Consider the following 27,966-nt stretch of genomic DNA (forward strand, 5'->3'; position numbering starts at 1 on the left):
CGGTGATGCAAGCAATGGGGAGTGGCTGTAAATACAGATGAAGCTTCTAAGCTTTGCTTGTTGGTCCACTGCTCACTTCCTGCTGTACGGCCCAGTTCTTAAGTGTTATGAAAGACAATTTTTCCAGGGGGTTGGGGGGAGGGGAGTTCAGGCAGCCCTGTGGCTAGTTCCTAACAGGCCACGGATCAGTAACCAGTCCATGGCGGGGGGAGGTGTTGGGGACCACAGAGTTAGAACATGCTGTATTTGGCTTTCTGTGCTTGGATTATTTCAGTTAACATTTCAGTCAAGGCTTTGCTGAGTATTGATGGGGTTGGCCCTTCATAGACATCCCATAAATGTGAAAGAATCAGTGAGTGGTGGGTGTGCAGAAGGGATGACAGGACTTCTACTTCCCTTATAGCCACAAAATCACAGAGTTGGCTCTGGGAACTGGTCCTGGGTGTGTGGATCCTTCAGCTAGCTCATGGAAGTTCATTCATTCCCAGGAGTGGACAACTGGAACGTGGAGAGGAGCTGGGAGACCCCTGGGGAAGTCTCGGTCCTTGCTGCGTCCCCTCAGGGTGGTGCAGAGCACGGCCAGCCATCCTTGGAGGCGACTGGTTTTACCTGTCTATAAAGCCACCCAAACACGTGCATTTGTTCACATTTCAATCCACTTTATTACCAAAATGAACAAAAGGAGAATGGCGTTTAAATTAAATAAGTTACACAAACATCTCAAGAGATAAGGTTCCCGGTCCTCCCTGGGAATCATATCATCACAAGTCGGTAGCACTAAGCACATTCAAAAGTATTGAAATTCTGGATTATTTCGCTAACTTTCCCCCCTCCCCTGCCTCAGTCCTGTCCAGAAGAGCAGTCTGTGAATTTGTGTTCTTTCCAAAATACTCAATCGGAGAAGTTTTCTTCATGTCTTCCCTCTGCTCCACGTGTTTCCAATCATACCCCCACGTGGGCTCTGTGAGTACTTGTACCCTCAGACGCATTGTGGATCCCTCCTTGAGCCTAACTCCAGGCCACTATGAGTCAGCAGTCCCCTTCAGTTCTGGGGCTGGCCTGGGCATTAATGGTCACTTTGTCAAGTCCTCAGGGGATCTAGACCCTTGGTTCAAAGGGGGTTCTGATTTAGCATGTCCTGAGGCTCTGTGACCTTCACTGCCTCCTGGGCCTGAGCTGGACTTTGGAGGAGGTGGAGTAGGGGAGGGTGAGTTGTCATTGGCTGAGACTCTTGTCCTCCTGGAATTTGGCACTTCGGGTGCTGGGCACAGTGAATCCCAGATAACATTGTTTTCTGCCTTCCAAGTTTTGAGTTCCATTGGCAGCCAGATGGCATAATGAATTCACAAAAAAGCAATGCTCACAGGCCAAGAATGTGCTGGCTCTTCGCCGGCACTCTCTCCTTTAACTCTAAGAAGCCTCGCTAGCTGACCAGCTCACTCAACACGCAGACAGACGACGCTGGTCAGGCTGAAGTTAGACACTGGGATGTTTTCCCAGGCTGGGCCAGCCCAGCCTGGTAGAGTTGGGGGTCATTACATTGAAGAAGCTTGGAAGGATCAGTGAGGAGAGGCCAGAAGATTTTCCATGCACGTCCGTGGAACTTTTGCAAAACGCGTACATATGGAACCTCTTTATTTTCAAGTCAGTGGTGGGGTTCCTCTAGATGCCCCCTACATATATGAAGAACTTAACCCCTATTTTCATCTTTCTAAGAAGAAGATAGCCTTAGGTCCTAAGGTTGTTCGGGGGTCCCTGTGGAAGAAGACCTAGTCTGGACCAGCCCTTCTGCACATCTGCACCCAGCTAGAGGCTGCAGCCGGTCCCTGGAGGACTTCCTCCCTTGCCTGGCAGGAGGACCCCATTATGGCTCTGGGCCACAAGCTGATAAGGGAGAGTTAAAATAATTGGCTCTTTGCCAAGTAAAGAAGGACAAGGCAGATGTCCCGAGGGGAGGTATTTCCCTGATGGGGCCCAGGTCCCACCAGTCTGCCCTGGGTTGGCACTAGCACCTCCTCCCCTCCACGTTTGTGGTACAGAGAGGGATTCCCAAAAGCGTTTGAGCAGAATAACTGGTATCTATTGCTAGATTGCCAGAGGACTCTGCCAGCTACCCATCCCCCCTTTTGGGTTCCTACCCAGCCTCAAGTGAAAGGGAGCAGCCCCTCAGGGCAGGGGGAGTGATGTTTCTGGAGGCGGAGGCAGTCTCTTGGTGGGCTGCCCCTGGGGAGGTAGCTCTGGTAGTCTTGAGGGCCCCAGCCACTGCCCAGGCTAGCGTGTGAGGGGCTGGACAGTACTGGAGGCCTCGGCAGCCTCGGGATGAGGAGGAAGGGCAGTCAGTCACCAAGACAGACTCCTGGGTGTGGAGAGCCATCGGTGACTGAGTCAGGGCAGCTGGAGGAGGCAAGCCAGAGAGTCCCAACCAAGTTCGTCCCTGTGTCCTGTGACAGCCTGACTCCATCTGACACCAAGCCTTGCAGGCCCTAGGACACCTTTTGAAGCTTGCATACCAGGTCAGCACAGTTGTATTTGTCCTTCTGTTCTTGACTCACTCTTTAAGTCAGGAAGCCAAGGTGTCTATCAGCTGCCGCGGGCAGAGCATGGGCGGGTAGGGCCTGAGGGTCCGGGGAGGGGTGAAGGGCAGGTTCTCCAGACTCTCACTCCTGTAAGAAGAGTAGGCTCTCCCTGCTGCTGAGAAGCTCTCTCTAGAGATGCAGGGAGGGAGGTAGGGGAAGAAGAGAGGAGGGAGAGTGGAGAGAGGGGCTGAACTCCTGGTGGGTGCACTGTCCTCTACCCAGCACTCCCCGCGATCCCAGGCTCATCCTTCATGGAAGTCCCAAGGGCCAGGCACTCTGGAGGCAGCACGAGGACCCACTGGGTCATCACAGGGCAGTCAGTGTCTCCGCGTGAAACATGCTCCCAAACATCTCCTGCAGGGGCCACAGGAAGGAAGCAGGAGGGGAAGAGAGAGCATTAGACCTATTGGGGTCAGAGTGGCTGCAACCAAGAGGTGACCCTACGGACCCCTGGACAGAAAGAAGTATCATGCGTGTGTGTGTGTGTGTGTGTGTGTGTGTGTGCGTGCACACGTGCGTGCGTGCACGTGAGCCAGTGTATGTGTGAACAGGGGAAAGGCAGGGTCAGCCTAAGACGTGAACTGGTCCAGCAGCGACAGGAGCAAGTTGCCCCTGGTGTGCTCTGTGACCTTCCACGTGTGCCTCTCCCCCTTTTTTCTAGTTTCTTCATTAGGCTAAATGAGGGTTGAGACTAGACAAGCCCTAAAGGTCATTGTCACTTTGATAAGCTATTTTGGTCCTATCCCAGTTTTTTGGAATGTGGTGGAGATTCCAAGAGGGCACAGAAATCAGCCAGCCAAATCTCTGTGGCTCCAGTTCTATTTTCTGATGTCTCCCACCTGCCATTGGCGCTCTGAGAGATACGTTCAGAGGACCATGGAACTCGAACCCCAAAAGAATGGGAAGACACACAAAGAGAGATGTTATTTCTAATAGACCCAAAGCCAGATTTCTCTAAAACTAGTCATCTAGTTGCTCTTCATTCAGGGCATTGCAGTGGCGCTAATTTTCACGGGCCCCGTGGGGGTAGTAACCCCCTCGTATCTGCGTAGCTTTTAGTTTGTGAGGCCTATTCACACGCGGTAATAATTCATCTGTCCTCTATAATTCATCTGATTCTATCTGAATATATTTCCTAAGGGCAGGGTCTTTGCTTGTTCACTGCTGTGTGCCCCTCCTGGGACTGTCAGGCAAGCAGTAGGCACGCCATAAATACCTGTAGAATTAATGAAAGAACAAATGATTCCCCTGCTAATCTTGAGAGGTGGATGAGACAGGGGTTACCCGTATTTCCCTTACTTTACACATGATAAAAAGTGGGCCCCAGGGGTGTTGTGTGGCTTGCCCAAGACCACATGGTTGATGCACTGGAGAGTTAAGAATAGACATTCGTTCTCTGGGACTGGGTCCAGTGATGTTCCCTTCCCCCATGATGCCTCTCAGGGAATGAGAAGAATTAAGATCTGTTATTAAAGGAAAGATGAGGATGGAACGTTGTTGCCTTCAAGGTGACTGCTCTGGCTGGGAGGCGAGAGAGCCCAGTGTACACCTTGCATTTGAGAGCACCTCCTTCCCTCCCCGCTCCCCCTCGCAGCCCCGTCCCTCCGCTCACCTGCTCCAGGTCCCAGTAGCTGGGGCCGTCCTCCTCTGAATCATACAGGGAGAGCTCAGTGTCCCCTGGAGCCTGCAGGGGGGAAGCCGGTGCAGAGTGAGCTCCGGTGACAGAACAGCAAAGTCAGCGCATGGTGGCAGGAAGGACACGTGGCTGGCTCTGGGTCAGCACCATGTTTTTTAACACATAACTCATTCTCTTGCCTCCTCTCTCACCTGCCTCACAAAATATGGCCCAGCTGTGGTCTCCCCCTTACTCGAGACAGGTGCGTATCAGAGTCTGCCTGCCTTTGAGGTGCTTTAGAGGCGGGGGGGGGGGGGGGTTTACCCAGCCTGCAAAGACTAGGCTAGCCAAGCCCCGGGGGATTCCTTCACCCCATGGGAGTCTGTTTCCTCATCTGTAAACATAGGACAATCAGACTCACTCTGCTGGCTTTGTCCCTCACCCTGCTGTTGATAAGAGGTGTGTGTGTGTGATTTTTCTATGTATGAATACGTTCTGTAATATGTAATTATATAAATTTTTTCTATAATATAAATTATTTATAAACATATAACTTGTGTAAGTAAACTGTAATAACTGGACATTATTAGTGCAACATGGAGCACGAGTCCAGAATCTTCTCTCTCTGCCGTGTGGACAAGGTTCGGGAAGCAGGAAGCCTGTTGTTCCCCAGAGTTTCCTTAGCTCTCAGCAGGGAGGGCAGGAGCCAAGGCCCTGCTTTCCTGGGCAGTCGTTCAGCACTTAGGACAGATGGCTTCACCTTTGTCCGTCTCTTAAGGCAACGAGCAAATCGTTGCTCTGGGGCCAGAAAAACCTTTCTTATGGCCCACAGCGGGCAGGGGAGGTTTTTTTTTTTTTTTTAAACCAAGGGCTGGGGTACAAATAGAGTCTTGGGAAGCCAAGGGCAGGGGCTGAGCTGGGAGGGGACCCTGGGACCCTGGGGGGTGAGGGGTGGCTGGAGAGACCTGGGCAGGGACCCCAATGGGGTGGACTTTTTCTGACTCTTCAGCTTTCTGGAGTCCTAGACAGTGTTCTTTGTATCTCATTTGCATACCACTTACTGAGCTAGTAAATTAAATGTCAAGAAGCTGAGACAAAACTCTACCCCAAGCCTCTTCATCCATCACCAGCCTGAAATCTGCAGGCTCTGCTAAATTAAAACGAGCAAGCTTACTCCCCTCCCCGCCCTCCCCCAAAGCCCTTTTTAGTAAGAGAGGAGGAGGAGGAGGCTGGGGAGCAATGCCAGAATAGTGGGCATACCGTACTATGCTTTGGTTTGTGCAATCGGGAAATTAAAATTAAGAAAGGCGTTTTACAATATACAAAGTACTTTCAAGGGACATAAAAGAGATAATTATCATTTAATCCTAAAACAAAAAAGAAAAATGCTGTAAGGTAGGTGATGTTAATTGACAGTGCCCATTCTACAGATAAGGAAACTGAGATTCAGAAAAATTAAATGGCAGAATCAGGGTTGGAACTCAAAGCTTCTCCTGTGTTCTTTCTAATGCCCCTTGGTCCTGCTATTTCAGTGCCCTGGGGCCTAGGATTCCCCAGGTGCAGGGACCTTACCCTCTGGAAGGTGCGTCCGGGGGCCACTTCTCCGGCATTTGCCTGGGCAAAGAGGACCGCGTCGTGGATGCTGGGAAAGACGTGGCCGCACTCTAGACTCCCATCCTCAAAGACACCTCCATGGCTAATGTCATTGTACACCTGGGCTGGAAGGAGGAAAGATCAACCTTCAGAGAGATCGCGATTGGAGCTGGGGGTGGGGGGAGAAGGGTGAGAGCAGGGCAGTGGGGGAAGAAGAGAGAAGCCTGAGCTGCATGGGGGCCCTGGCATTGGCATTGCAGTTTCAGTTCAGGACGGCAGAGGGCAACTCGAGCTTGAGGATGCTGAACATCAACCCAGGGCAGAAGGAAGCAGTTTGATAGGGAGTCGGTACTTTGTGGCGATTTGAGAGGGAAAGGCTAAACCGTCTGTGAAGAGGCTGCTGCCAGGTCTGTCCCCTGAGAGGCCATCCTCCCTCTTGTTTACCCAGATCTTTCCTGCACTTTCCAATGTGTGGCAGAGCCTTTACTCTTACTGAATCCCAGAGATGGCTGCCTGAGGGAGTGTCCAGGGAGGGTGGGAGGAATCCACTCATTCTAACTTGGGAGCACATCATAGCATGATGCATGAGTGGGGTCTCTGCAGAGCGTGGGCCGTGCAGCCTTGCTGGAACAGATCCGACCCTCCACAGGAAGCTGGGCATGTGTGCTGTGCCCTGTCACATTCTCTTGTGTGTCCGTGTGCACTTGCTGTATTTCCACATCCTTGCACTTTGCTTTATCTAACGCTGGGACTGTGCATTGATCTCTGGCCATGACCTGGAGGCTGTGTGCATGCACCCTTTGGAGGTTACACGCTTATAAACTGCAGATCTGTCTGTTCCCTGGGCAGCTAGGATATGTGTGTGTTCTGTGCCTCCTATGTAAGATTCATGTGCTATCTGAGTTGGAGAGGATCCCCAGATTCATCTAGTCAACCCCCTCATTTTACGTAGGTAGAATGGGTCCCTGGACAGATAAAGTGACTTGCCAAGGATACACAGCAAATTAGTTATGGGGCAGATGAGAATCCTAGCTGTCCTTTCCCAACTCCATGTCCTCCCACCCCCCACTGTTATCAAGACCCCTCAGATGTTTATACGATCTGGACAGACTCTCTGGACTTGTGTCTGAAGCTCTTGTGAGCAGGCAGTAGTTTGGGAGGGTATTTGGGTCCTCTCACTTCCACCCCTTCACCATTCAGACCCAGCAGCCTTTTCTCATCGCCTTGCAAGGCTTTCAGTCCCTAAACGTCCTCCTCTCTTACCGTGGATGTTCACCAAGAAGACCTTCACACCAATCTTCCCATAGGTGGAGCTCAGCTGGAAGTGGTGGGGTGGAGAGACACAAGGGAAGGAATGTTCTGAGTGAGTCTTAAAAGTGATTCACAAAATGTACTTGAGAGGGGAAGCCAAACAAGTAAGCAACCCTGAGAGCCCTGCGGCCGAAGGTAAAAATAGCAGCAAAGCACACCACTTCTCTCTGGAGTGTCGGCTGAGGGCTTCTCTAAAAAGCAGGGCGGAAATGGGACGTTGCCAACGTGGTGGGCACTTAAAGTCACCGTGGCCCCTTCTTGTGAGGCCAGATCTTTTCTTTCAGTGGCTTAGATTCCTAGTCTCCACCTCTTTCCTGACTTTGTGGCTTCAGACAGAAGCTGCAGGGGAGGACCGAGGCTCAGAGAGTCTGGAACTTCAGCCAAGGCTGGTCGGGACTCCAGATCGAGGCTAGGGAGGCAGGCTGAGGTTCCAGGTGGGGCATGGGGCCCTCTCTGCACCCCGCTGATGGTGATGTCAGCCCGTATGCTGTCTGTGTCCCTCTGTTTCCCTGGTTTGCCTCCACCTGAGCCAGTTCTGAGGTTTGCTGACTCCCTGCCATTGGCGGTGGATGGATACATTCATTCCAAGGGTCCTGTGGGGCTGCCTATTTGGCCTGGGGGTGCACTGTGGGGCACTGTGGGGCCCTGATGTCATTTCTTCTCTCCTAGGTTGGCCAGCGAGTGCAGTGAGGGGAAGTAGACCATCAACCAGGGGCCAAGCTGGACTCTCGTCAGAGGACCCTGGGTGGGTTCCTGGGGGCCTGAGCGGGAACTTGGGATGGCCTCTGCTGGAGGGGGCGTGGATCAGTGGGGCCGGAGGCTCCGGTAGCCCTGTCCAGCAACTCACTGTCGTGGCCTGCCTGGGCCTGCTCTGCAGAGAGCACCCTGTCCCGGTCAGGTCTGGGGGAAGGAGGGTCCTTCGGAGCCTTTAGCCTCCTTGGCCTCTTCTTCCCTCAGCTTGCTGAAATGAGGGCCCTGAGGAAAGGGATTGCAAGAGAGCAGGGAGCGGAGGTGCAGGTGCAGAGAGCCTCACCTTGGCCAGGGCTTTGATGCCCATTAAGTCCACAAAGCTGACTCCACTCATGTCAAGAATGAGGGTGTGGAAGGTGACGAAGGGTGGGACACTGGCCAGCGTGTCACTGGGTTCAGGAGGGGTCTCAGCAGAGGCTGGTGGCTCGCACTGGGCAGCTGAGGAGGTGTCGGGGCTTAAGGAGATGTAGGACACGCTGGCACCATTAGCGGGCGTCTGGTTGTTGTTGGGGTCGGTCGGGGAGGTGTTCTCAAAGTCCTGCTGGAGCTCCTGCAGGGAGACAGTCTGGACGGGTGGGGTGGGTGGGGCAGAGTCAGGGACCCCCGAACTGCGCCAGACTGCTAGGCCGAAGCAGGGCAAGGAGGGTGCAGGTGGAGGTGAGTAACGGCACGGTGGTGGTGAATGCAGGCTCTGAAAACCCCCCAGGGGAGGCCTCTCCCAAAGCCCCTTCCTTGGCAGGGCCTGCAAACTTAGTCTCCCACGACCCAAAGTCAGAGGACCCTTCTGAGAGGGGCGCTGAAGCCTCAGCCCACTCTGCTCTGGGAGGAAGCCCCTTTGGAGACAACTGAGCTCCTTTTTGCATTTTTCTAGGCCCACCTTATTCCCCCCTGAACTCCCACACGCACCCCAGCCTTGCCAGCTCTACATTGGCTGGGCACCCCCGAAAATCCTCTGCTGCTCCCCGTCTGGGGTTGTTCATAAGTCCACGGGCCACGTCCTATCTTAGCCAGAAAATGGGAGGGTCGGTGGGAGTTCAGCGGTTACCCTGGGAGCCGGTAGCCCCTCACCCCAGCAGAAGGATGCCAGTGGCCCCCAGGCAGCGTTCCCAGAGACTTTCCATCTTTGCCTCTCAGGGTGGGAGGTGGGGTCCCAGGAGTACCACAGGCACCAGGGGAACAGGGCATGAGGGCCGCCCCTAGGCTCCGTTCACCTTGGTTTTCATGAATAGAGACTTCCTCTGTTGGGTGGGCATCGCTCGCCTCTTCTCCTGCTTCTTGAGGTATTTTTGCTTGGCCAGTAACACTTTCTGGGGGTCCATGCCTGTCTGTAGGGAGAGAGCCGACAGCAGCCTCTGTGGGGGGCCTTCTCTGGGCCACACACTGTCCAGCCCCTCTGGTCACCAAGGACTGAGCCTTACCTTGGCAATGATCTTTTGCCTGAAGATCTCTGAGTTGGCAAAGTAGAGAGGGGAGCAGTAAGTGACAATCTTTATCCCTTGAATTTCCTGGACCTGTGACAGGGAGACTGAGCTCAGGTTGCAGAAATGTTTTTGTTGGCTTTTTAAAGAAACCGCTTCTCTTTGAGATGGGGCAGGGCAAGAGAGGGATGTCACAGGCTTGGGTTACCCACCCTATTGTAGGTCTTGGGATTCACGTAAATGTCAGTGTCTGTGACCTGGGCCAGAGCATAGCCGTTTCGACTGGATGAAGGAGGAAAAGAAAAACATAAGAGAATGCTAATAGCACGTGGGGCCTGGAAGGACACTGGGGGTGGGGGTGGGGGTGGGGGCTGGGGCAAAGCCAGGGTAGGATGCCCTCCTGTCCCCATCCCAGGCTCGCTGTGTCTGCCTCTTTGCCCTGGGGGCTGGTGGCAAGCCCTTGATACAGCTGCCAGACGGGGGCTCAGCGGATAGAAGTGGTGGGGCACAGAGGCTGACAAGTCTAAGTGGCCCCAACATCACCACGTCCTTGTTCTGAGTTCTCAGAAAGAGAAGACAAGGTTCTCCCAGCATTCAGCATCCTCGCTGCCCTGGCCAGGACCCCCTTCCCCTGGTATCCCGGCCCTTACTACTTAGTATTTTTATAGGAAGAACACAGCATCCGTCCTCGGCCTGGTATTCTCCTGGGGTGGGGTCCCATACGGTTTGGGGTTCTGGCAGTGCCTTTGGAAGGACATCGAGTCTCCCCCTCCGGCTCTTCCCCTACTTTTCCTCTCCCCAGCCCTACAAGACCATGCTCCTCTTGGGTCTTCAGGTTATGGAAGTCAAGCAGGCCAGCCTATAGTCCTGGCTAGGTCGGGCTCTCCTTGGGCCTGCCAACACGTCCAGTGCCTGGGAGGGAGGAGGCTGTTACTCACAACTGTGTCTGGAAGACCACAACCAGGACGGAGAAGGCGACACCCACTGCCACACCGTAGGGCAGGCTCAGGAAGAAGGAGGAGAGGAAGCTCACCACCCACACGCACTGTGAAAAGAGACATGTCAAAAGTTGGCCTGGGGAGAAAACTGCCTCTTTCAGGAAGTCTTCCTGGATTAGCTAAAGCCATTCTCTGCTAGCACAACCTCAGACCTCCCCGTCCCTTTTTATTGCATTTTGGTTCAAAGTTTGGTTGTTTAATAGCAATGTGAACCTCAGTTTCCTAATCCAAAAAGGAAGAATCGTAACACCTACTTTATGAAAGGATTAAAGAGTTAAGAATGGAAAGGTCCTAGCCTCCTGAGACACTCAGTGGGTGATCACTAACTGTGAGTTCCCTTTCTCTGTCTAATGCAAGCTCCACGTTCCTGTCCAGAGCCTGCAGCCTGGGGCTGGGGCCTGGCTGTGTGGGTGGGGGGCAGGGCTGGGTGAAGTCTTGATAGTTGCCTCCTGTGGAGCTTTAGGACCCCCAGATTCCTCCAAAGCAAAGAAATCTACCTGGATTTCTGCAGAGAATCGTCGCGAAAACCCAATGGAAACACAAAGCACTCCATGAACGTAAGGGACTATTGCCACAGCAGGGAGTTGTTGGGGTGTGGTGGAAGCAGATCCCTGGGCTGGGGATTGTGACATAATTTTTCTCCCTATCCCCATCACTCCCTCACTGGGGAACCCCAGGTGGACCCCTCACCTCTCTGCTTTCAGGATTTCCTTCCCTGCACCATGTGGGGGAGCCTCCCTCGCCTGGCAGACAGCTCCGTGTAGAGGTTTGGAGCCCAAGACTTGGGGTTCCAATCTAGACGCTGCCACGTCCTACCTCTGTGGCCTTTGGCGATTTGCCAAACCCTTCTGAGCCTGGGTTTCATCATCTCTGAGGGAGGTTAGTAAATCCTCTCTCCGAGGTCATGGTGGGGCTTAAATGAAGCTACTGCAGTGTCATCAGTCCACGGTCGCCTGTATTGCTATTGTCCAATGAAGGACGCAGTGGAGCATGTGACTCATCACAGCAGCCAGTCATGTTTGCAGAATGTTTATGGCTACACGGTGCTTTCCCATTATGATTTCGTTTAATCCCCAGAGCCCGTGCATGACGCAGCGAGGACTACCACGCCCGTTCACGGATGAGGAAATAGGATCCCACAAAAGTCTAATAACACCATCGAGACCCTGGTCCTCTGGCTTTAGTGCAGTTCAGACAACATGCAGCTTACTTGTATTATCTTATTTCTTCTTCATAAAAAACACTAGGGCATAGGAAGTATACAACGCCCATTTCACAGATGAGGAAGCTGAGACTCAGAGCAGTTAAGGGACTAGCCATTGGCCACAGAGCCAGTGAATGGCTGAGTTAGGATTTGAACAGAGGATATCTCACCCCAAAGTCTGAACTCTTAACCTCTCAGCCATTTAGACAGCAGCAGACCAGAGGGTTCACCTTTAGGACAGGGCTAACTTGCAGGGCTGTGGCACTGGGGGAGGGGGTAGGGGCGTGCTGGGACCCAGAGCCTGCTCAATACTCACACAGTCCAGTTTGCTCTTCCTCCACAGGTAGTAGGGGTCGGTGAGTTGCTTGAGGGAATTCTTGAGGTTGACAGCTATCAGGGCTCCCAGCACAGACTGGAGAAGCAGAACATTGCTCTGTGTCACCTGGGGTATCCCCTTGTTTTTGCCCTCCTACACATTCCTGACCCTGGAGCCTGGCAGGACGGAGCTGGAGTTCCAGAACGCTTCCCCTGGCAGAGCCCCCAATCTCTGCACTCAATCTTAGGTTTAGGAAGTGCTGGCGTTAGAGCCATGGGGTCCATCCTGGCCCCATCTTTGCCCTTCCTCTCTTCCCTCACCCCTAAATGGCTCGTGCCCGGAGCCCTCTTAGCTGGGCTACAGGAGTGCCTGGCACTCGCAGGTGCTTGGAAACACTGCCTGGGGATCAGACTCTGAGGCCAGAAGCCTGGAGTTTGAGACCAGCGCTGCACTGTGAGCTGTCTCACCATGGACAGATCACTTAGACTCTCAGCCTCAGTTTTCCTCACCTGTAAAATGGGGAGAATAAAACCTGCATCGTCTACCTCACAGGTTGTGATTGAGACTGAGTATGACCATGATGGCTCGTTACAATCTGCAAAGTGCTACACAGCTCTTAGGGATTGTTCTCACCGGAGTCTCTCGCTGTCCTCTGCTCTCTGGCTGGGCTCTTACCTTGGGGAGAGGGTACAGATAGGTTCCCAGGACCAGCATGGTGATCATCACCACCAGAGACACGCACAGGCTTGCCACCTGTCCAAGAAAGAGTTGGGATTGGGGGGTAGGTATGACAGTTTTGCTCCCGATTTATGTCCTGTAGATGGCTTTGGGGAAGGGAGACTCAGGAGGGAAGAGGAAGGCTGATAGCGCCGGCCTGGCTCGGGCTGCCTGGGCTTCTCTGGGGCAATTGTCCTGCGACCACCTCTACCTCCCTCCCCTAGTGCAGGGCTCACCTGGGATTTCCCTCCAGCTCCATCCACAGCCAGAGTGACAGAGAGAGCACAGCAAATGACATGAATTTTAAAGAAGGAGCCAAAGAAGTTGCTGCAGCCCAGGGCGATCATTTCCTGTGGGGAGAGGGGCAGGATTAGAAGCCAGTGGTGGCCGGGCAGGGACTGAGCACAGTCAGCCGTGCAAGCCGGATCTTGGGCCTAGGGCTTGAGAGTGACCCTGTCGCTATAAGGTCATACACTCCCAATCAAGAGGAGGTCAGCCTCTTGGGGTCAGAGACTCCCCCACCCCCTGCTGGCAGGCAGCTTCCTCACCGCAGCCCAAATTGCCCCGAGATATCTCGTAGCCAGCCTCTGGTGGCCCATCCCACCCAGCCCTGCCGGCCATGGCCGGAGCTACCTGGTTCGGATCCACGTCATAGCCGTGCTTGTTGGCCAGGGTCCGGCCCACAGCCAGGTTGATGACATAGCCCACAATGGCCAGAGAGAAGGCGGTGCCAACCATGTCCTTCCACTGCGAAACCACAGGCAACACCGGAGTGGGGAACCTGCCGAGGAGCCAGAAGGGAGGCAGGGCCCAAGGGTGTGAGCGCTGTGGGGAGGGGGGCGCCGCTGTGTCCTTCACCAGCCTCCAGGGACCAGCCAGGCCCCCACCCTGTGCCAAGGTCTTTGTATAAGTTATCCCGTCCAATCCGGATCCTCAGTATAACCCTGTAGGGTAGGTACCGTCACTCCAACTTTACAAAAGAGGAAACCGAGGCTTAGAGAACCCAGCTTGTCCAATGTCACAGAACCAGTATGTTGTAGGGCTTGGTTTATTTACTCCCGGATTCTGGGCTTTGTGCTCACAAGCCCCCAGACCCCCAGACCCCCAGTGCCGTGAGCCCTTCCCACCCTCGCCTGCCCCCACTCTGCAGGACAAGTGCTGCCCCTCTCCTCCCAGGGCCCAGTGTGGTGCCTGGCACACAGGGGCTGCTTAATGAATTTTGCTGATCCGAATACTGCCTTTCCACGTGGACAAAGAGCCAGGGCATTAGAGCAGGGCAGAGAGCCGGCAAGGGGCTGATCAGAGAGGCTTTGTTTACCAGCATTGATGGAATGAGACTCAGAAGGGGAGCGTGGCAGTTAAGACTCACTTTCCATAAAGCAGCCAGCACTGGCTGGCTGTGTGGCCCTGCTCAGTGATAGGTGACACTAGTAATTCCCGTATGGTCAGCGCCATGCTGTGTGCCCTGCACTTTCCTAGCGTTTGTGTCTTCTGTCTCTGAGCCCAGGCCTTAGTGGGGGCGGGGTTTGGAGGGGGGCCTGGGCTTCATGGACTCACCCATGTTGGATCTCTCCCACGATCTGCATGTGATACTTGTTGGGCAACTTGCAGCCCCCAGAGATAGCTGTTGCCACCACCACCTGCAAACCCCAAAGTGGAGAATGGGGGCTAAGTTGGGGCCAGGGCAGGAATCTCTCCCAAGTCCGCCTTTTCTCTGGGGGCCCCAAATCCCGCTCGCCTGCCTCCTTGAGGGGAAGGATCCGAGGAGCAGGAAGAGAGGGAGAGCCACGCACAGGGGATGGGATGGATTCACGTCTGACTTCCGGTCCCACTGGCTGCCGGTGGAGGGGGTGGGGTGGGGCTCCCCTGGCTCTGGCTGGAGCTAGATTCCTCTTCTCACAGCCTCTCCAGCGTGGCCCCCCAACACCCAGCTCCGGACAAGGTCCTTACCACGATCATCTCCGTAGGGATGGGGAAGCGGATCTTGTGCATGTAGCGAGCGTTGAGCTCCTTCACCACCACCAGGACGACACCGCTGATGAGGGCGAAGATGAGCGAGGCGATGTTGGTGTGGGGGAGGTTTTTGCAAATGTCAATGAAGGTCTGGGGGAGAGAGCATCACGCACGCTCACAGGCTCCCACCCCTTCTTCCCATGTCACCCACCCTTGGGTGCCTGGCCCAGGGAAGGGCTGCCGTCAGGGCTAACAGAGGCACACCAAAGCAGAATCCAGACCCCGGTCACGAACACCGTCTCATCTGCCACCACCCTCTCCCAAAGGGCACACTGAGAGCTCATGCTCCGACGGGAATGCTTTTTTTTTTCTCTAGAAGAGTTCGCGCTAAAGGAGGAGGGATAGAGATTAGACATAAGGAAGGACTTTCTAGGCAAGGAGGGGTTGAGGCAATGGAACGGGGGACTGATGGAGAATGCACATCTCCTTTCCTGCAGGGATTAGCTACGAAGAACCTCAGCGAGCTCTCGAGGTCATGCATTTGACCTTCCTTCTCAAGGTGGGAACCCCCTTGGAATCCTCCCTAAACCACGGGTCAGCCAGCCCTTGCTTGAGAATATCTCATAATGAGAAACTCAGAGCTACTTGAAACAGTAAGCCCTGCTAAGTGCTGCCCGCGCCTGCCCAGCTGCAGGAGCGCATCCCCAGACTCACGAAGACGATGGACCCCGGGCCTGTGTAGGAGGGGACGGTCAGTCCGAAGATGTACTTGAGCACCGAGATCAGGATCTGCAGGCCGGCAGCCGTCATGAAGCCCCGGATGAAGGACTCAGAGAGGTAGATGGCCACAAAGCCAAACTGCATGAAGCCCAGGCCCATCTGCGAGGAGAAAAGGGGTGTTGGGGGAAGGCCAAGATGGGTCAGCCATTCCCACCACCTGCCTGACACACACCCAGGCCTGGAGTCCCATGCAGCCCTGGGATAGCAGTAGCTATAGGGAAATGAGCCTGTGACCTTGTCCTGCCCTTCGCTGTGCCCTGTGTGCCTCCCATCAGACCTTTAGTTCCTTTAGGGCATAGGCCTCTTTGTCCCTTCACCTCTCTGGCTTTGTTTCCTTATCTGTAAAATAAACCTGGTCTTTCCCCAGAGTTTCCTCTCTCAATAAATGACACCATCATAAACCTGGTTGCCCAACTGAAAACTTGACAGTCATCCTCGCTGCCTCCCACACCCAATCTGTCACCACGCTCTGTTAATGCTCCTGGCAAAATGTTCCTAAGTCCACTCCCACCTCCTTCTCCAGGGCCACCTTGTCTAGTCCCCTACTGCTCCTGCCTGGGCCTCTGCAGGGTCTCTCAACAGGTCCCCTGCCTTGCTTCTAATCCCCCTCCCACCCATCGTCTCTGCAGCCCAAATGATCCTTATAAAGTGCCAATCAGACCCAGAGCTGCTGCTTAGGGGACAGACCCCAGACTTCATTGTCTGGCCTCTGCCCACCTTTCCAGCCTCTTCTCTGGCCCTCTACTCTCCAGCCATACACCACTCCTTGCTGTTCCTGGTCAGATCACACTCTCTTAGGCCTTGATGTTTTGGGGCGATGTTCCCTCTGCCTGGACCATCCTTCTGTACCTTGCTCATTTGGTTACTGGTTAACTCCTACTCATCCTTTAAGACAGGTCAAGTGTCACCTCCTCTTTGAGGTCTTCCCCGACTCTCTGTTCTGTGTTCCCACCGCTCTTTGTACGCAGTTCTACTCTGCTGCTTGTCTGACGACATTCAAATTTGCCTGTTGGCATGGCTGCTCCTCTGCTGTGCTGTGAGCAGCTCAGGAACTGGGCCTCTTTCTTACTTGTCTTTGTATCCCAGGGCCCAGCCCAGTTCCTGGAGCAAAACATTAACTGAATGAATGAATGCGAGGTGCTCTCTGAGACTGCTTCCTGCTCTTGCATTCTGTCATGCTGTGCTTCCTTTTGTAAAACCTAGCAGACTCCTTTGCAGTCCTCTGTAGAAGCTGAATTTATGTTGTGCCACTGCAGCTGTGGCTTGGAGCAGAGGAGGCTGGGGGGTGATGAGGGACGTTAGAGAAACTTAGCAGTCTGGAAGACCACGCTGCCAGAGAGTGGGGCTTCTCCCGGGGTAGTGGAGAGAGGCTGTGAGCCTTTTAGACAGCCGTTAGGCTCAGGACAGTTTTATCAGGTGAGCTGTCGTTCCTATGCATGGGCCTGCTAGCTACAGGTGCGAGGTACTCTGAATTTTCAAGGTCCTTTTTAGCCCTGAGATGGAGAAGAGGGAGGAGGTAGAGCCCTAAACCAGATTTAACATCAAAACGAGGGCTTTGAGGCAGGGGCAGGGTTGGGGCCCGTTCCCTCACCTGGATGATGGCAGTCAGGCAGGCGAGCGTTGCTGACACGTGCAGCCTCTCCGCCTCCATGGCTGCCGTGTCCACATGGCTCTCGTTGGTGGCGTTGTTGAAGACCTGGAATTTCGACTCTGGGGCCAGCTGCAGACAGATGTTACCCACCAGGATGCTGATAACGGCAAAGGTACCTGTGGTGCCCCATCCAGCCAGCAAAAATCAGAGGTTTGGACCACACCCTCAGAAACCAGAAAGGGGCCCAGAAATGCTCCCCGACCCCCCAGGGTGATGGATCCTCACACCTCCAGGGTCATCTCCAGCACAGTGACAACCGTTCACATCTAACCATAATCTATGCTTTTCAAGGTATTTCACCTCAGCTGTCAATATTATCTCATTGGACATATGAGGAAATAGAAATACACGCAGGAGCCGAACCAGAAACCAGCCCTTGTGACCACGTCCTTTTTCTCCGTGTCACTTAGTACCAGACAAGTCCAAATGTCCCTGCAGTGAGCTGCTCGGACCAGCCTGGGAGTTAGACAGTGATTTCTCACATCTGCTTAGCCCTTTATAGCATGTGGTGTATCTTGTTCTGCCAAATTTTCCTCTCACTCCAGGGAGGAAGATGGAACAGGTAATTCTAACGGAGCTCACAGAGGCTCAGTGGTTTCTCCAAGGTCACCAAGGATGTGGGACTGACACTCACAGGGACCGTCCCTCCAGGACCGGCCAGCACCAACTCTAGGAGAATGCAGATGGAAAAGCATCCAACCCTCTTCGCCATGCCACCCGTCCTGGTCCGGAGGGGAGAGGCCTTACCTGGCACCATCTGGTGCACCCCCCCCAGGAAGAAGTAGGTCAGGAGGGGGAAGAAGGAGGAGTAGAGGCCATTGACTGCAGGAAGGTTGGCCAGCAGAGCAAATGCCATGCCTGCAGAGGACAAAGACATGGAAGCCTCAAGAACACAGTCAGCTTATAAGGGTCGCAGAGGGATGGGGCGGGGGTGGGGAGAGGAATGGGGGAGCAGCAGGCCAGGCCTGGCTGAGGGGACCCCCTCACCTTGTGGGACCTGGATGGATCCCCCGCTGAGTCCACCAAGCAGGTCGGGGACAATATAGTCTTTGATCTTGTAACTGGGGAGCCAGGAGAGCACAGGCAGCAGCCCCAACAGCACGGTTTTGACCTTGGCTGAGGAACACCTGCAGGGAAAGAGGGCAGATTTCCGGTCGGCTCTGCATGGCTTGGACGCTCCGAGTTGGAGAGGGATGGTTAATATCCTGTTCATTTCATTCATTCACTCACTCAAAATCCACTCAGATTTCAGATATGACACTGAGCACCCACACTGTACTGTATGCCAGGGGTACCAAGATGAAAAGGCAGGAACTTTCTCTTGAGAGCTCGTCCATACACCTGGGCATCAGCTGGAGGTCGTCTGACTGCTGGCTGCTCCCCTGGGAAGTCCACAGACTTGGCTTACAGGTGTGCATTTTATGGTGGCTCAGCCTTCTCAGGTCTCAGGTCCATGCCAAGCTCAGATGGCCTTTCTCCAGGAAGGGCTCCTCTGAGTGCCTGTCTGACCGAGGCAGGCCTGGCTACGCTTGTCTGGGCTCCTGCAGCTCCCTCCGTGTGCATCCTGTGTTGTAATTACTTGCTTTTTGTCTGTCTCTCCCACCAGACAGCACACCCCACCATGGCGAGAAGTCTGTCTTCTTCATCTTTGTACACCTTGAGCATTACACAGTGGTGCTTAGTAAATATTATTTGAATAAATGAATAAGTGAAAGGATGGGCTGGTATTGCAACTTAGTCTGAGTGGGGGCTTCCTGCTGCCATTTTTCTTAGAACTCTCCCCAGCACCAAAGGCCCTATTGTTCCTGCAGGGTGCACCTCTGCTGACTCACCAGCCTTTGTGTGTGATAACTCCAATAGCGGAGTTCTTTCCCCTGTTAATTCATCTGTGGAGGAGGGAAGAATGGGGGGGCTGTTCGTTGGTCAACGCAGGGTGGGGAAAGTTGATCCCTTCCCTGTTTGTTGAACACCTTGAGGTCCTTTTATAGAAACTCAGGAGCGGTAGGAACAAGGGCCTACAAACTCAAGGGTGACAGCCAGTGGATTGATGACTGGAGGAGGGTGGGGGGATTTGCTTTTCTTCTCCCAGTGGAGGGAACTCAAATACTCAGGGCCCATCTGGTGACTCACTGGCCTGCTCTGATTAGGCTTCCTTTCCTGCCCGGCACCGATTCCTGCTCTTTGCAGTTGCTCAACAATAGTTTCCCTGACACTGGGTCCCCTGGATGTCACCCAAGACTGAAACCAACACAGACAATGTTTTGTACTTTGGAAAGTCTGGGCAGATTTTCTTTCCCAATGAACACCCCATGGAATGACATCCTCATCAACATCTGACTTCCCAGTCTCCTCTGGGGCTCATGGTGCCTTCCCATCCCGGGGATGGTGGGAGGAGAGGTGGACTGGTGGTAAATTGCTTAATGCATCTCTAAAGCCTCGTTCTAAGAGAGGACCAGCCCTGTAGGAGTCTATCGGGTTTGTCTGTGGCAAAGAAGACTGGACTCATGAATGGAGAGCTGGCTAGGGAAAGAAAAGCAACTCACTGGAGGGCCAGTCCATGCCCAACCTTACTTGCAAGTGTGCCGTATATTGGACAAAGCCATCAGAAGCCTGAAAGAATAGCTGGGAGCAGAGACCAAGAGGGAAGTGGAGAAAGAGATCAGCTCTCTTGACACTCATTCATTAAACAGATATTTACTGGAGCACCTTCGGTGTGCCAGGCACTGGTTGAGGTTCCCATGCTAGCATTGTGGGAATTGTTAGTTCCCTGCATCCCTTTGTAGTTTTGATCATCCTAATCATTTAGGACAACAGCAGATCCCTTCATTCCTCCAGCACAGAAGCAAACCAAACTTAAACTCTTTGGGCACAAAGACCAACAGAGCCCCACCTGTCTGAGGAGCATAGTTGTGGGTACTGAGTACCCAAGGCCTTGACTGTAACTGGACAGAGATGGAGCCTCCCAAGAGAAACAGGGTTGGGCTGGGGATTTTAGTAAAATCTCAAGTGGGTGATTCCCCCGGCCTGAACCAGTTCCACCTGCATCTCCACTTCAGCCATTGCCAATGACCTCGATCCAGGTAACTGAATCAGCTGTTTCCCCAGGGGAGCGAGGAAGAGCGAGCCAGCCCACAGCCAGGCCTAAGCCAGGTTGCCCAGGAGACAGGGAAGGGGGAGGATGAAGCTCACAGCCTCAGGCTGCCGGGGTAGCCCCTTCCCGAGAGGCAAGGTGTCACCACCCACCGAGGCAAGGTGTCACCACCCACCGGCAGTTCCAGGGATCTGAGAATGGAGAGAGCCTGGGAGCTGCTAGGACTATACCCTGGTAGGTCCCCTGCTGGAGAGCCCAGGAATTCAGGGCCTCCTTTGAGCATTCTCTGGACCAGGTGAAGGAAGGAACATCTGGGAGGGAAAGGGCAAAGGGCTTGGGGTAATTGTGTCTTCAGGTTTTGGTTTTTTTTTATAAGGAGGGAACAGGGCCTGCAGTAGGGCTGTGGTGTTCCCTAACCCTCCGTGTTGTAGCATGTCCATGTACAACTCCTTAAAAGCCCAGAGAAGACTGGAGTGGACTGAGAATAGGGGGGACCCCATGCAGGGGTCAGGGGTGCCCTATAACCCTTCTGAGACTGTGGACGATTCTGGCTCCTCCTCCCCATCCTCCCTGGGGGTCTCAGGGTTCAGAACCTCACTTCCCCACGGCTTCCCTAAAGCCTGTCTTAGGGACACTGGGGCAGAAGCCGCGTCCTGGTGCAGGAAGGATTTGGTGGGGAGGAGAGGAGAGGAGTCTGGGCTCTGGGCCACGTTACCTGAAGGCATTGCGAAGTTTCTCTCCCACCGGGTACGTCCGGTCCTTCTTCTCAAACTCATCGTCGAAGAGGGTGAGAGAGTACGCAGCTCTGTCTACCACGTAGCGGGGCCTGGGCTGGCTCATGTCTGGGGCATTTACAAGCTTTGGGAGAAGCAGAGTAGGGGAGGATGAGGGAGCATCCCTCCCCAGTGCCAGCCCGGGCCTTGTCTCTCTGGTCCTTGCGGCAGCAGAGTTTTATTCTCTTCCCCGCCCCCAACCAGCAAGGTGCCTCCCTTCCCTCTGTCAAGTCTTTCCACCAGACTTTCTTCTTTTGGTGGCCTTCCTTCCCAGGCACTGATGATGCACACACTTGCCCTGGCTGTTTTGCTTGGCGCCCAGCACGTGGCTGGCACTCTGCACATGTGACATCACCATCACCCCCGCTGAACACCAGGCAATGAGGAGGTGGGAGTACAAGGGCAGGGGTCACCACTGACTCCAGCACGTGGATCCGACTCTCCCCCGGCCCCTGGTGCGCCCACAAGCCAGTCCCTCTCCCCACACCATAGTTTCCCCTGGCAGAAAGGCTCATACCATTCAGCCAATGAGCTTGGAGGAAACAGAGAAACCAGCCTGCCCGGAGGCAGGGGGATAAGCCATGGTGACCTCAGGAGGACCCTTCTTGAATCAGATGCCTAGAACTTCACCGACAGGTTTCCCCGGGAGACAATGGTGTGTTTGGGGAAATCAGGATGGTCCACCCGCCTGCTCACTCTCCCACGGCTTCCTGTGCCTAACCTTTCCCCCACCCTTGTGTACCAGAGTTCCTCTCCTCCCCGCTCTTTGTGCAACCTTGCTGGCGTTCCAGGAGCTGAGTCGGGCAGAGCTAAGTGCCAGGGCCCCTGAGGCCCAGAGGAGTTCCCTGTGGGGACCTTTCCCCCTCCCTCCCCCAACGACAGGTCCCCCTCCTGTCCTGGGCCCCCCAGGGCTGGGAGAAGTTGCTGGAGGACCACAGAGGAAGAAGGAAGGAGAAGGAAGAAATAGGGCGGGCCTAGAGGGAGGGTTTGTATCTGGGAGATGGGAAGTGTGGGGTGGCTGTGGCCAGTTTGGCAAAAGATTTAGATGTACTTGGAAATGAGTAACTTCACAGGGGCCAGAGATGCCCCCAGCTTCCTAGGGGAGAAACTGGGTGAGTGGGGAAATTACCGGAGGGAAGCAGCCTGGCTGATGCACCTTGCAGAAGATAACACTGGGGCAAGATAGAGCATTCACGAAGGGTCCAGAAACCTGGGTTCTAGTCCTAGCTTTAGTAGTGAGGCAGAACAGGTGACATCAGTTCTCTGAACCCAGATTCTTTGTCATTAAAATGGGGGTAACATACCCATCTCACAGAGTCGTGAGGATCGACAAGTTACTGGATAGGAAAGCGTTATGTAAAATGTAAAGAATGATGCAAACATGAGTTTCCATTATTAATAAAATTGTGTTCAAGCTGGTGGAGCGTGGGCTGGTGCATGTCATTCACTCGGTCTCCGGACTCAAGGTCCACTGGGAACCGGGTGCCTGGCAAAACCCCACGGATGATGCCCGATGGAAGGGAAGATGGGGAAATGAACCCCCACAGCGCCTGTGCCCAGCCCCTTGCCTGGCACTTAGTTGAGTGAATCAATAAATGGGATTTTGGAGGAGACATGGGCAGAAATGAGTAAGAAAAATGGCATGTGAGACGTTTCAGTGGGAGAAATGAAAGACGGTGGCATAAGGAAAACGGCAGAAATTTTAGAGCCGGAATGACCTGGGTCAAAGATTCAGTTTCTTCATCTATAAATGGGATAATAACAGTCCCCGGCAGTTGCAGTGAGGATTAAATGAGATCATGTGTGTGAAGTGGCCGGCCTTTCGTGGACACCCAGTAAATGGTAACGGCGATGATTACTATTATTAAGATGGGAGGTGCTTTCTTCCTCGTAGGAGAGGCTACTCGGAGGCTTCCAGCCCGTCACCCTCCAGTGAGGCAGAGTAATCTTGCTTTTCGTCCCCACCCGCTCAAGGGTCTGTCTTTCTGCATGGTTTGTCTGGGGGGCTCTTTGGGAGCAACGAGTTGGGAGCAGGACCCCACCCCGCTATAGGAACCCAGACCTGCAGACCTCGCTACAGAGAAAGACCCGTGGTTTGGGGAGTCCTATCCCAGGCCATTGAACAGACCACTTGCAAAAAAATAGCCAAAAATTTCAAGGGGGGCTGAATCAGAAAAGGACAGCCCTTTGGGAAGGGAGGTGATGGGACGACTTGCTTCCATGCCAGCCAGCAGGCAGCGATCGATGCCTGAAGCTTCTTCCCAGGCTGCTTCCAAAGGCTGTAAGTTCCAGCAGTGTGTTTGTGGGAGGGGTGTTATTAGCACTGATCCTACTGACCCGTACTATCCCAGCCTCCCTGCCTTCCCACCCCGGTTTCCCTATTTCCTCCATGGTACCTTTCTCCCTGCCTCCTAGCTCACTCCCACACTCGTCCCCACCTTCTCCCTCCCTCTCAGCCTCCACGTTCAGTTGTTCATCAAACCCTGTCGCTATTTCCTTCCTTCCCCTATTTCTTTCTCTCCTGCCCATCTCCTCTGTGCCTCTACCCACCCCGTCCCACACCCCCTGCTCAGAAAGCTCATCTTTCCCATTTCCAGGAGGATGAAGACCAAACTCCTTATTTTGGCATTTTTGCTTTTTATCCTCTGGCCTTGTTTTGGTGTATTCGGTAGAGTTGTTGGCTGGGTCCCTCCACACCACCCAGGCTGGTCTGTTCCACACCCCCAAACCAGCTTGGGTCTCTGTTCACATTCTCCTCCTTCCCTGAGATGCCCTGACTCATTTCTGCCTTTCTAGACCTGCCCATCCTTAAGACCTGTTTACATTCCTCCTCCTCCCCTCTCCTCCCTCTCCCACTCTTCCTTCCCATCTAGGAAGCCTTTCCTGATCGCCCTGGCCCTGAGGGATCTCCTTCCTGTGTACCTATCCAGCTACTCCAGCGTTGGCTTTGGCCATTCCGGCTGTTTCTTCCAGGGAAGGGTGGGAGGAAAGCAGCAGGGGTGGTGGAGGTCCTTCCGACAGCAGCAGGTAGGTGGCTCAGGGCTGTTTCTGTCCCTCTGGACAGGCTTCCCGACAGATGGGCACTAGAAGCCATGGGAGTCCCCTCTGACACAGGCTAACTGGGGGAAAAACTCCCTTGCTGTACTGGAATGTCACGTCTGTCCCTTTCCCGTACTCTCTGCCCAAAGGGGAGAAGGCTCTGGGAGCTGTCACAATCCTGAGTTTGTACAAAGAGGAGAACCCAGCAGCCAGCTGGAATCAGGAAGTTTGTCTAGCAGGGGAACTGAGGACCATGCTGTTCCAGTCTTCTCACTTTGCGGGTGAGAAAAGCGCGTCTTGCAGAGAGGCGGGAGGGGAACTGAGCCAGGCCTTTGACTCAAGTGCCCCTGACCTCCATGGACGACGCTGCTCCCTGCTCCCTGCTCCTTGGGGGTTTTCCCCTGAGTGGCATCCAGAGTGCCCCTATAGGACCGCCCTGGTGGCCCTGCCACCCCAGCTAACAGGACAGGACTTCTGGGTTCTGTTTCTCCTCTCGAGGGCTCTGCTGTGGGGTCGGCCTCCCCTCCTGGCATCAGTTTTCCCAGGACAATGACAGACAGAGTCTGCAGCGCCTGGTGAGGAGGTGCTCTAGCCGTACTTCCTAATTCCAAGAATAGGGGTTGAGGTGGGGTGGAGCTTGGGAGGGGAGGTTACTTCTTCCCCGTCAGTCCTTCAGGCCTTGGAGCGATGGAGGGAAGGGGGATGGGAGAGGGGCAAAAGGGTGAGTCTGCGTGGTGGGGAGGGCCCTATCTCTTGCAGACGGGCTTCCAGGGTCTCAGAGAGCTAAGGGGGATGCCCAGAGACGGTGCCTCACAATGCTAGGTTAGGGGTAGGAAGGTGGAAGAGGGAGCAAGAAAGGGAACCAGGTATAGGGAACATGACAATTTGATCCCCAGTTAAACAAACACACAGCCCTGCCGAGTGATGTCAATATCACTGGAAAAAAAGTCCAGTGCCCTATTGCCATAGGTGTGTACCAACCAGCCCTGCCCCCGCTGAATGGTGTCAACCCCTCCACCGCCTCCCATCCCCCCACCAGCTCAGGCATAAATAGCGGTGCCATGTGACAATATTGAGGAACACAAGGGTAACCCTGCTCCTCCCCCACTGTGGGGGGAAGGAGGGGCAGTCCCCAAGAGCTGGAGGGACTTGAGGGGGTTCCGTGGGGCTGAAAGATTATAGAGGGAGGGGAGAGCAGAGGGTGGGCGATGTGGAGCCTGGACAATTCCTAGCAGGGGAGTGGGGTCAAATCTGGGGGTGGGTGGACAAGAGTGCCAGGGGTCCTGTGGAGCAAAGGAACGGGGAGAGGGGGAGCAAAGTCCAAATGGACTCTGTGGGAGTGGGCACAGGCTGGAGCAGAATCCCCTGGGTTTCTCTGGGATCCCCTTTGCAAAGGGTGCATGCAAAAGAAAGCCCATGGGTGCCTCTTCCCAGTCACGTTTCTGACCCAGTCTGACACCGTCAGAGTACTGTGGGTAGAGATCGGCTTGGGCGTAGGGCCCGAGTTAACGCAGGGAGAGGCTCGGACTGAGAGCAATAAACTGACCATCATCATCGCTGCTGTTCCTCCAGAACATTCCCTTCCTTGCTCTGCCACCCCAGGCAGGCCCCTCTGCCTTTCTTGGCTTCCTTTTTCCTGTCTGTACCTAAACCCACCGCCCCATGCCCTTACCCCACCAAACCTTCCCAGGACTGGTGAGAGGAAAAGCAGAAAGGCTCTTTAGAAGAGGGCAGAGCATCTGGGGCGCAGGAAGGAGGGGAGCCTGTCTGTGGGCTTTTGCCCAGGTCTGGAGGTGATCCTGTCATTGTGGCCCAGACCGACTTCCTCCCTCAGCCCTGCCCAGGGTGTGCATGGGTGTGTGTGGGGGGGGTTGACGCACATGTGCCAGGCACGAGAGCAGCCCCGGCATGGCCAACCCACCCTGGCGTCCTTATCGCTGCTCCCTGCCCAGCTGGTGGCTGCTCTGGGCAGAGGAAAGGTCACTCTGAGGTTCCCCTCTGCTCTAGCTGCCTCACGGGCTCATCTGGGGTGGGAGCAAGGGCAGCCTCTGAGGGGCCAGGGTGAGGTGTGAGCTGGTGATGGGACAAGCGGGCCGGGGTCTCAGCTGGAGACCGTGTCCCGGGCAGGAGGAGGAGGATGTAGAGGTCTGTGCACCCCAAAGCATTTTTAAACACTCCTCTTCTTTCTACTGGCCCTGTGTTGCTGGGCACTCTCCCGCCCCTCCTCGCCCCAGCCCGATTTCCGCATCGTAATGTGAGCAGAGGATGAGCTGTCGCTAAGGTGTCTCCTCACTGTCTGGCTGTCCAGGGACTTATCCCGAGGAGGGAGAGAGTCACTCCTACCACCCCCACATCCCCACTTTTGCCTCCAAGCCGACTCTCCCCTCCCTGTCCCTGTCCCTGCCGGGGAGGGGTGGATAGTGCTGGGCTGAGGAAATAAGCTCCAGCGAAAGGGATCAAGGCTGGACTTTGAGAAGCACTTTCAAGGTCATGGGATCCCCGGAACGGACAGTTGAGGTTAGACTCCTGGAAGTCTGTAGGGAGACCAGGCTACTCCCATTGCAAGCAGGGGCCTGGACAAGGAAGCCAGTGAAGGGCCCGGCTGCTCTGGGGCAAGGAGTCATGGTCAAAGGCCAGAGAGGCACCAGGTCAAGGCCAACTCCCCCTGAGGAGGTGGCCCTGCAGCTTCCATTGAACAAGTGGTGAGTCCTTCAGCCCCCAGAGCTTGGCCAGTGTCAAGCGGGTCCCCCTTCCCTCGGGGAGCCCACTGCTGATCAGGCTCTGGCTGTTTAGTACAGCTCAACGCGCACTCACTAAATACTGAGTGTGTGCCAGTCTCTAGAAGACTCTAGACGTGAAGAGATAAAGAATCCATTTCTGCCCCCAGGACGCCATGCAAGTGAGCCTCAGAGCAGGCGGCCAGGCCCTGGGAAGTGCCCAGAAGGCCACCCTGGTGGGGAGGTGCTCCTGGAATGCTGGTCTCCGTGACCCCCAAGCAGGGTCTTGCCAGGTTCTGCTGCGGGAGGGGGAGGGGGATTGCAGGGCTCCAGGAGAGGCTGTCTGTGTGGGGAAGCCATTTGGGGAAAGCCCTCAGTCTGCCCACTTGGGGGGCTATGTCACTCCAAGGGACATGCCCTTAAAGCTGGAATTCCTCCTGGTGCTCAGACCCAGTGGGGCCAAGTGTAAGTGTGGAGTTGATGCTAGCATAATAGAGAGATTTTCTTGGCCCAGGCTAGGAACCCTCTGATTTTGAGGAATGGGGGCCTTGCCCGAGGGCAACTTGGGGGCCCTCAAAGCTGCAGGTTGCAGGATTTGGAGGCTGGGAGCCGTGAAGCTGGCTCCTCCTGCGCTGTCCTGGCCCACACCCATCTGCATTGCAGCATCCGCCTGGGAGTCAGGTCCCCCGGGTCCTGCACCTGCCTGCCTGCCTGCCTGATGGAGCTGGTCCCTTGCTCACTGTCACACTCCTCGATTTCCTCTCCTTCCACTTCTTGCAACCCTCAGGATTAGGGGACGAACGGGATTCCATGCAGTCCATGCTGAGTGCCCTGAGCTGCTGGAGAGGTGAATGAGCGAAGGAGGGTGTCTGGGGGGCAGAAGTGGGGGAGACAGCCACACAGAGTGGGCCGGTGAGCCAAGCACCGCGAGCTTTTGCTGCCAAGACTTGAAAGGAAAGCAGAGAGGTGCAGCCAGCAGCTTCGAAGGCTGATGCCCTGAGGAAGGTCCACCGTTCTCCTCTCCCTGGAAGGCCTTGCAAAGGAGGTGGCTGTTTTGCCTCTGTTTGGGGTCTGGCAGACCTCCTCCACCACAGCCTCTGTCCCCTGTGCTCTCTCAGCCAAGCTCGGCCCTGCAGCCGAGGTCCCTGTATGGGAGCGAGGACCCTGTGGGCTCCCAGAAGGGAAAGGTGGGGTCTGCTCTCACACCCAAGGGCCTGAGTATCCTTCCCGTTTGTGCTGAGGCTGGAAAACAGCCTGCCCCGGGCAAGTTGGATCCTGTCATCCTGCCTCTCGGTGCCCCCGGTGCCCGCCCTCTGCCAGGGCTGACCCCAGCCAGCAGGGTGGGCCGGGGTGGGCTGGGTGGGGCTTACCGGTGGGTGAGCAGAGCTGCCGGGCAGGGCTGCAGGTGCGTCCGGGGAGCGGGCGGCTGCAAGGTGTTCCTGAGGTGTGCGAAAGGGCTCTGCT

General features: G+C 55.0%; 1 protein-coding gene and 1 long non-coding RNA gene across 2 annotated transcripts; one reads left to right on the forward strand and one right to left on the reverse strand.

Annotated features, from left to right (window-relative positions):
- Positions 1-664: 664 nt before the first annotated feature.
- Positions 665-27,957, reverse strand: SLC26A9 (solute carrier family 26 member 9). The gene is made up of 21 exons (XM_045536565.1): positions 27,873-27,957; positions 20,689-20,831; positions 17,870-18,009; positions 17,630-17,740; positions 16,823-16,998; positions 15,166-15,330; positions 14,449-14,601; positions 14,056-14,138; positions 13,132-13,279; positions 12,735-12,848; positions 12,457-12,534; positions 11,782-11,877; positions 10,202-10,308; positions 9,476-9,545; positions 9,264-9,356; positions 9,057-9,170; positions 8,129-8,410; positions 7,048-7,102; positions 5,764-5,909; positions 4,189-4,260; positions 665-2,930 (listed from the first exon to the last, which is right to left on the reverse strand). Exons 2-21 carry the CDS (start codon positions 20,811-20,813, stop codon positions 2,883-2,885), a joined length of 2,376 nt encoding a protein of 791 aa, XP_045392521.1. The 5' UTR covers positions 20,814-20,831; positions 27,873-27,957; the 3' UTR covers positions 665-2,882.
- On the forward strand, positions 4,291-10,540 carry LOC123627120. Its single transcript, XR_006731144.1, has 3 exons — positions 4,291-4,453; positions 7,765-7,840; positions 10,066-10,540. It is a non-coding gene; the product is annotated as an uncharacterized LOC123627120 (long non-coding RNA).
- Positions 27,958-27,966: the final 9 nt, after the last annotated feature.

This window comes from Lemur catta, chromosome 23 (genome assembly GCF_020740605.2).
Source record: "Lemur catta isolate mLemCat1 chromosome 23, mLemCat1.pri, whole genome shotgun sequence".
Lineage (NCBI taxonomy): Eukaryota > Metazoa > Chordata > Mammalia > Primates > Lemuridae > Lemur > Lemur catta.

Excerpts from the sequence above, each read along its gene's own strand:
- SLC26A9 (XM_045536565.1), bottom strand. The coding sequence starts at position 20,813 with ATGAGCCAGCCCAGGCCCCGCTACGTGGTAGACAGAGCTGCGTACTCT. Across the intron at positions 15,331-16,822 it reads GCCTGACTGCCATCATCCAG|ATGGGCCTGGGCTTCATGCA; the intron begins GTGAGGGAACGG and ends TTCTCCTCGCAG. Across the intron at positions 9,546-10,201 it reads GTGGTCTTCCAGACACAGTT|TCGAAACGGCTATGCTCTGG; the intron begins GTGAGTAACAGC and ends TCCTTCATCCAG.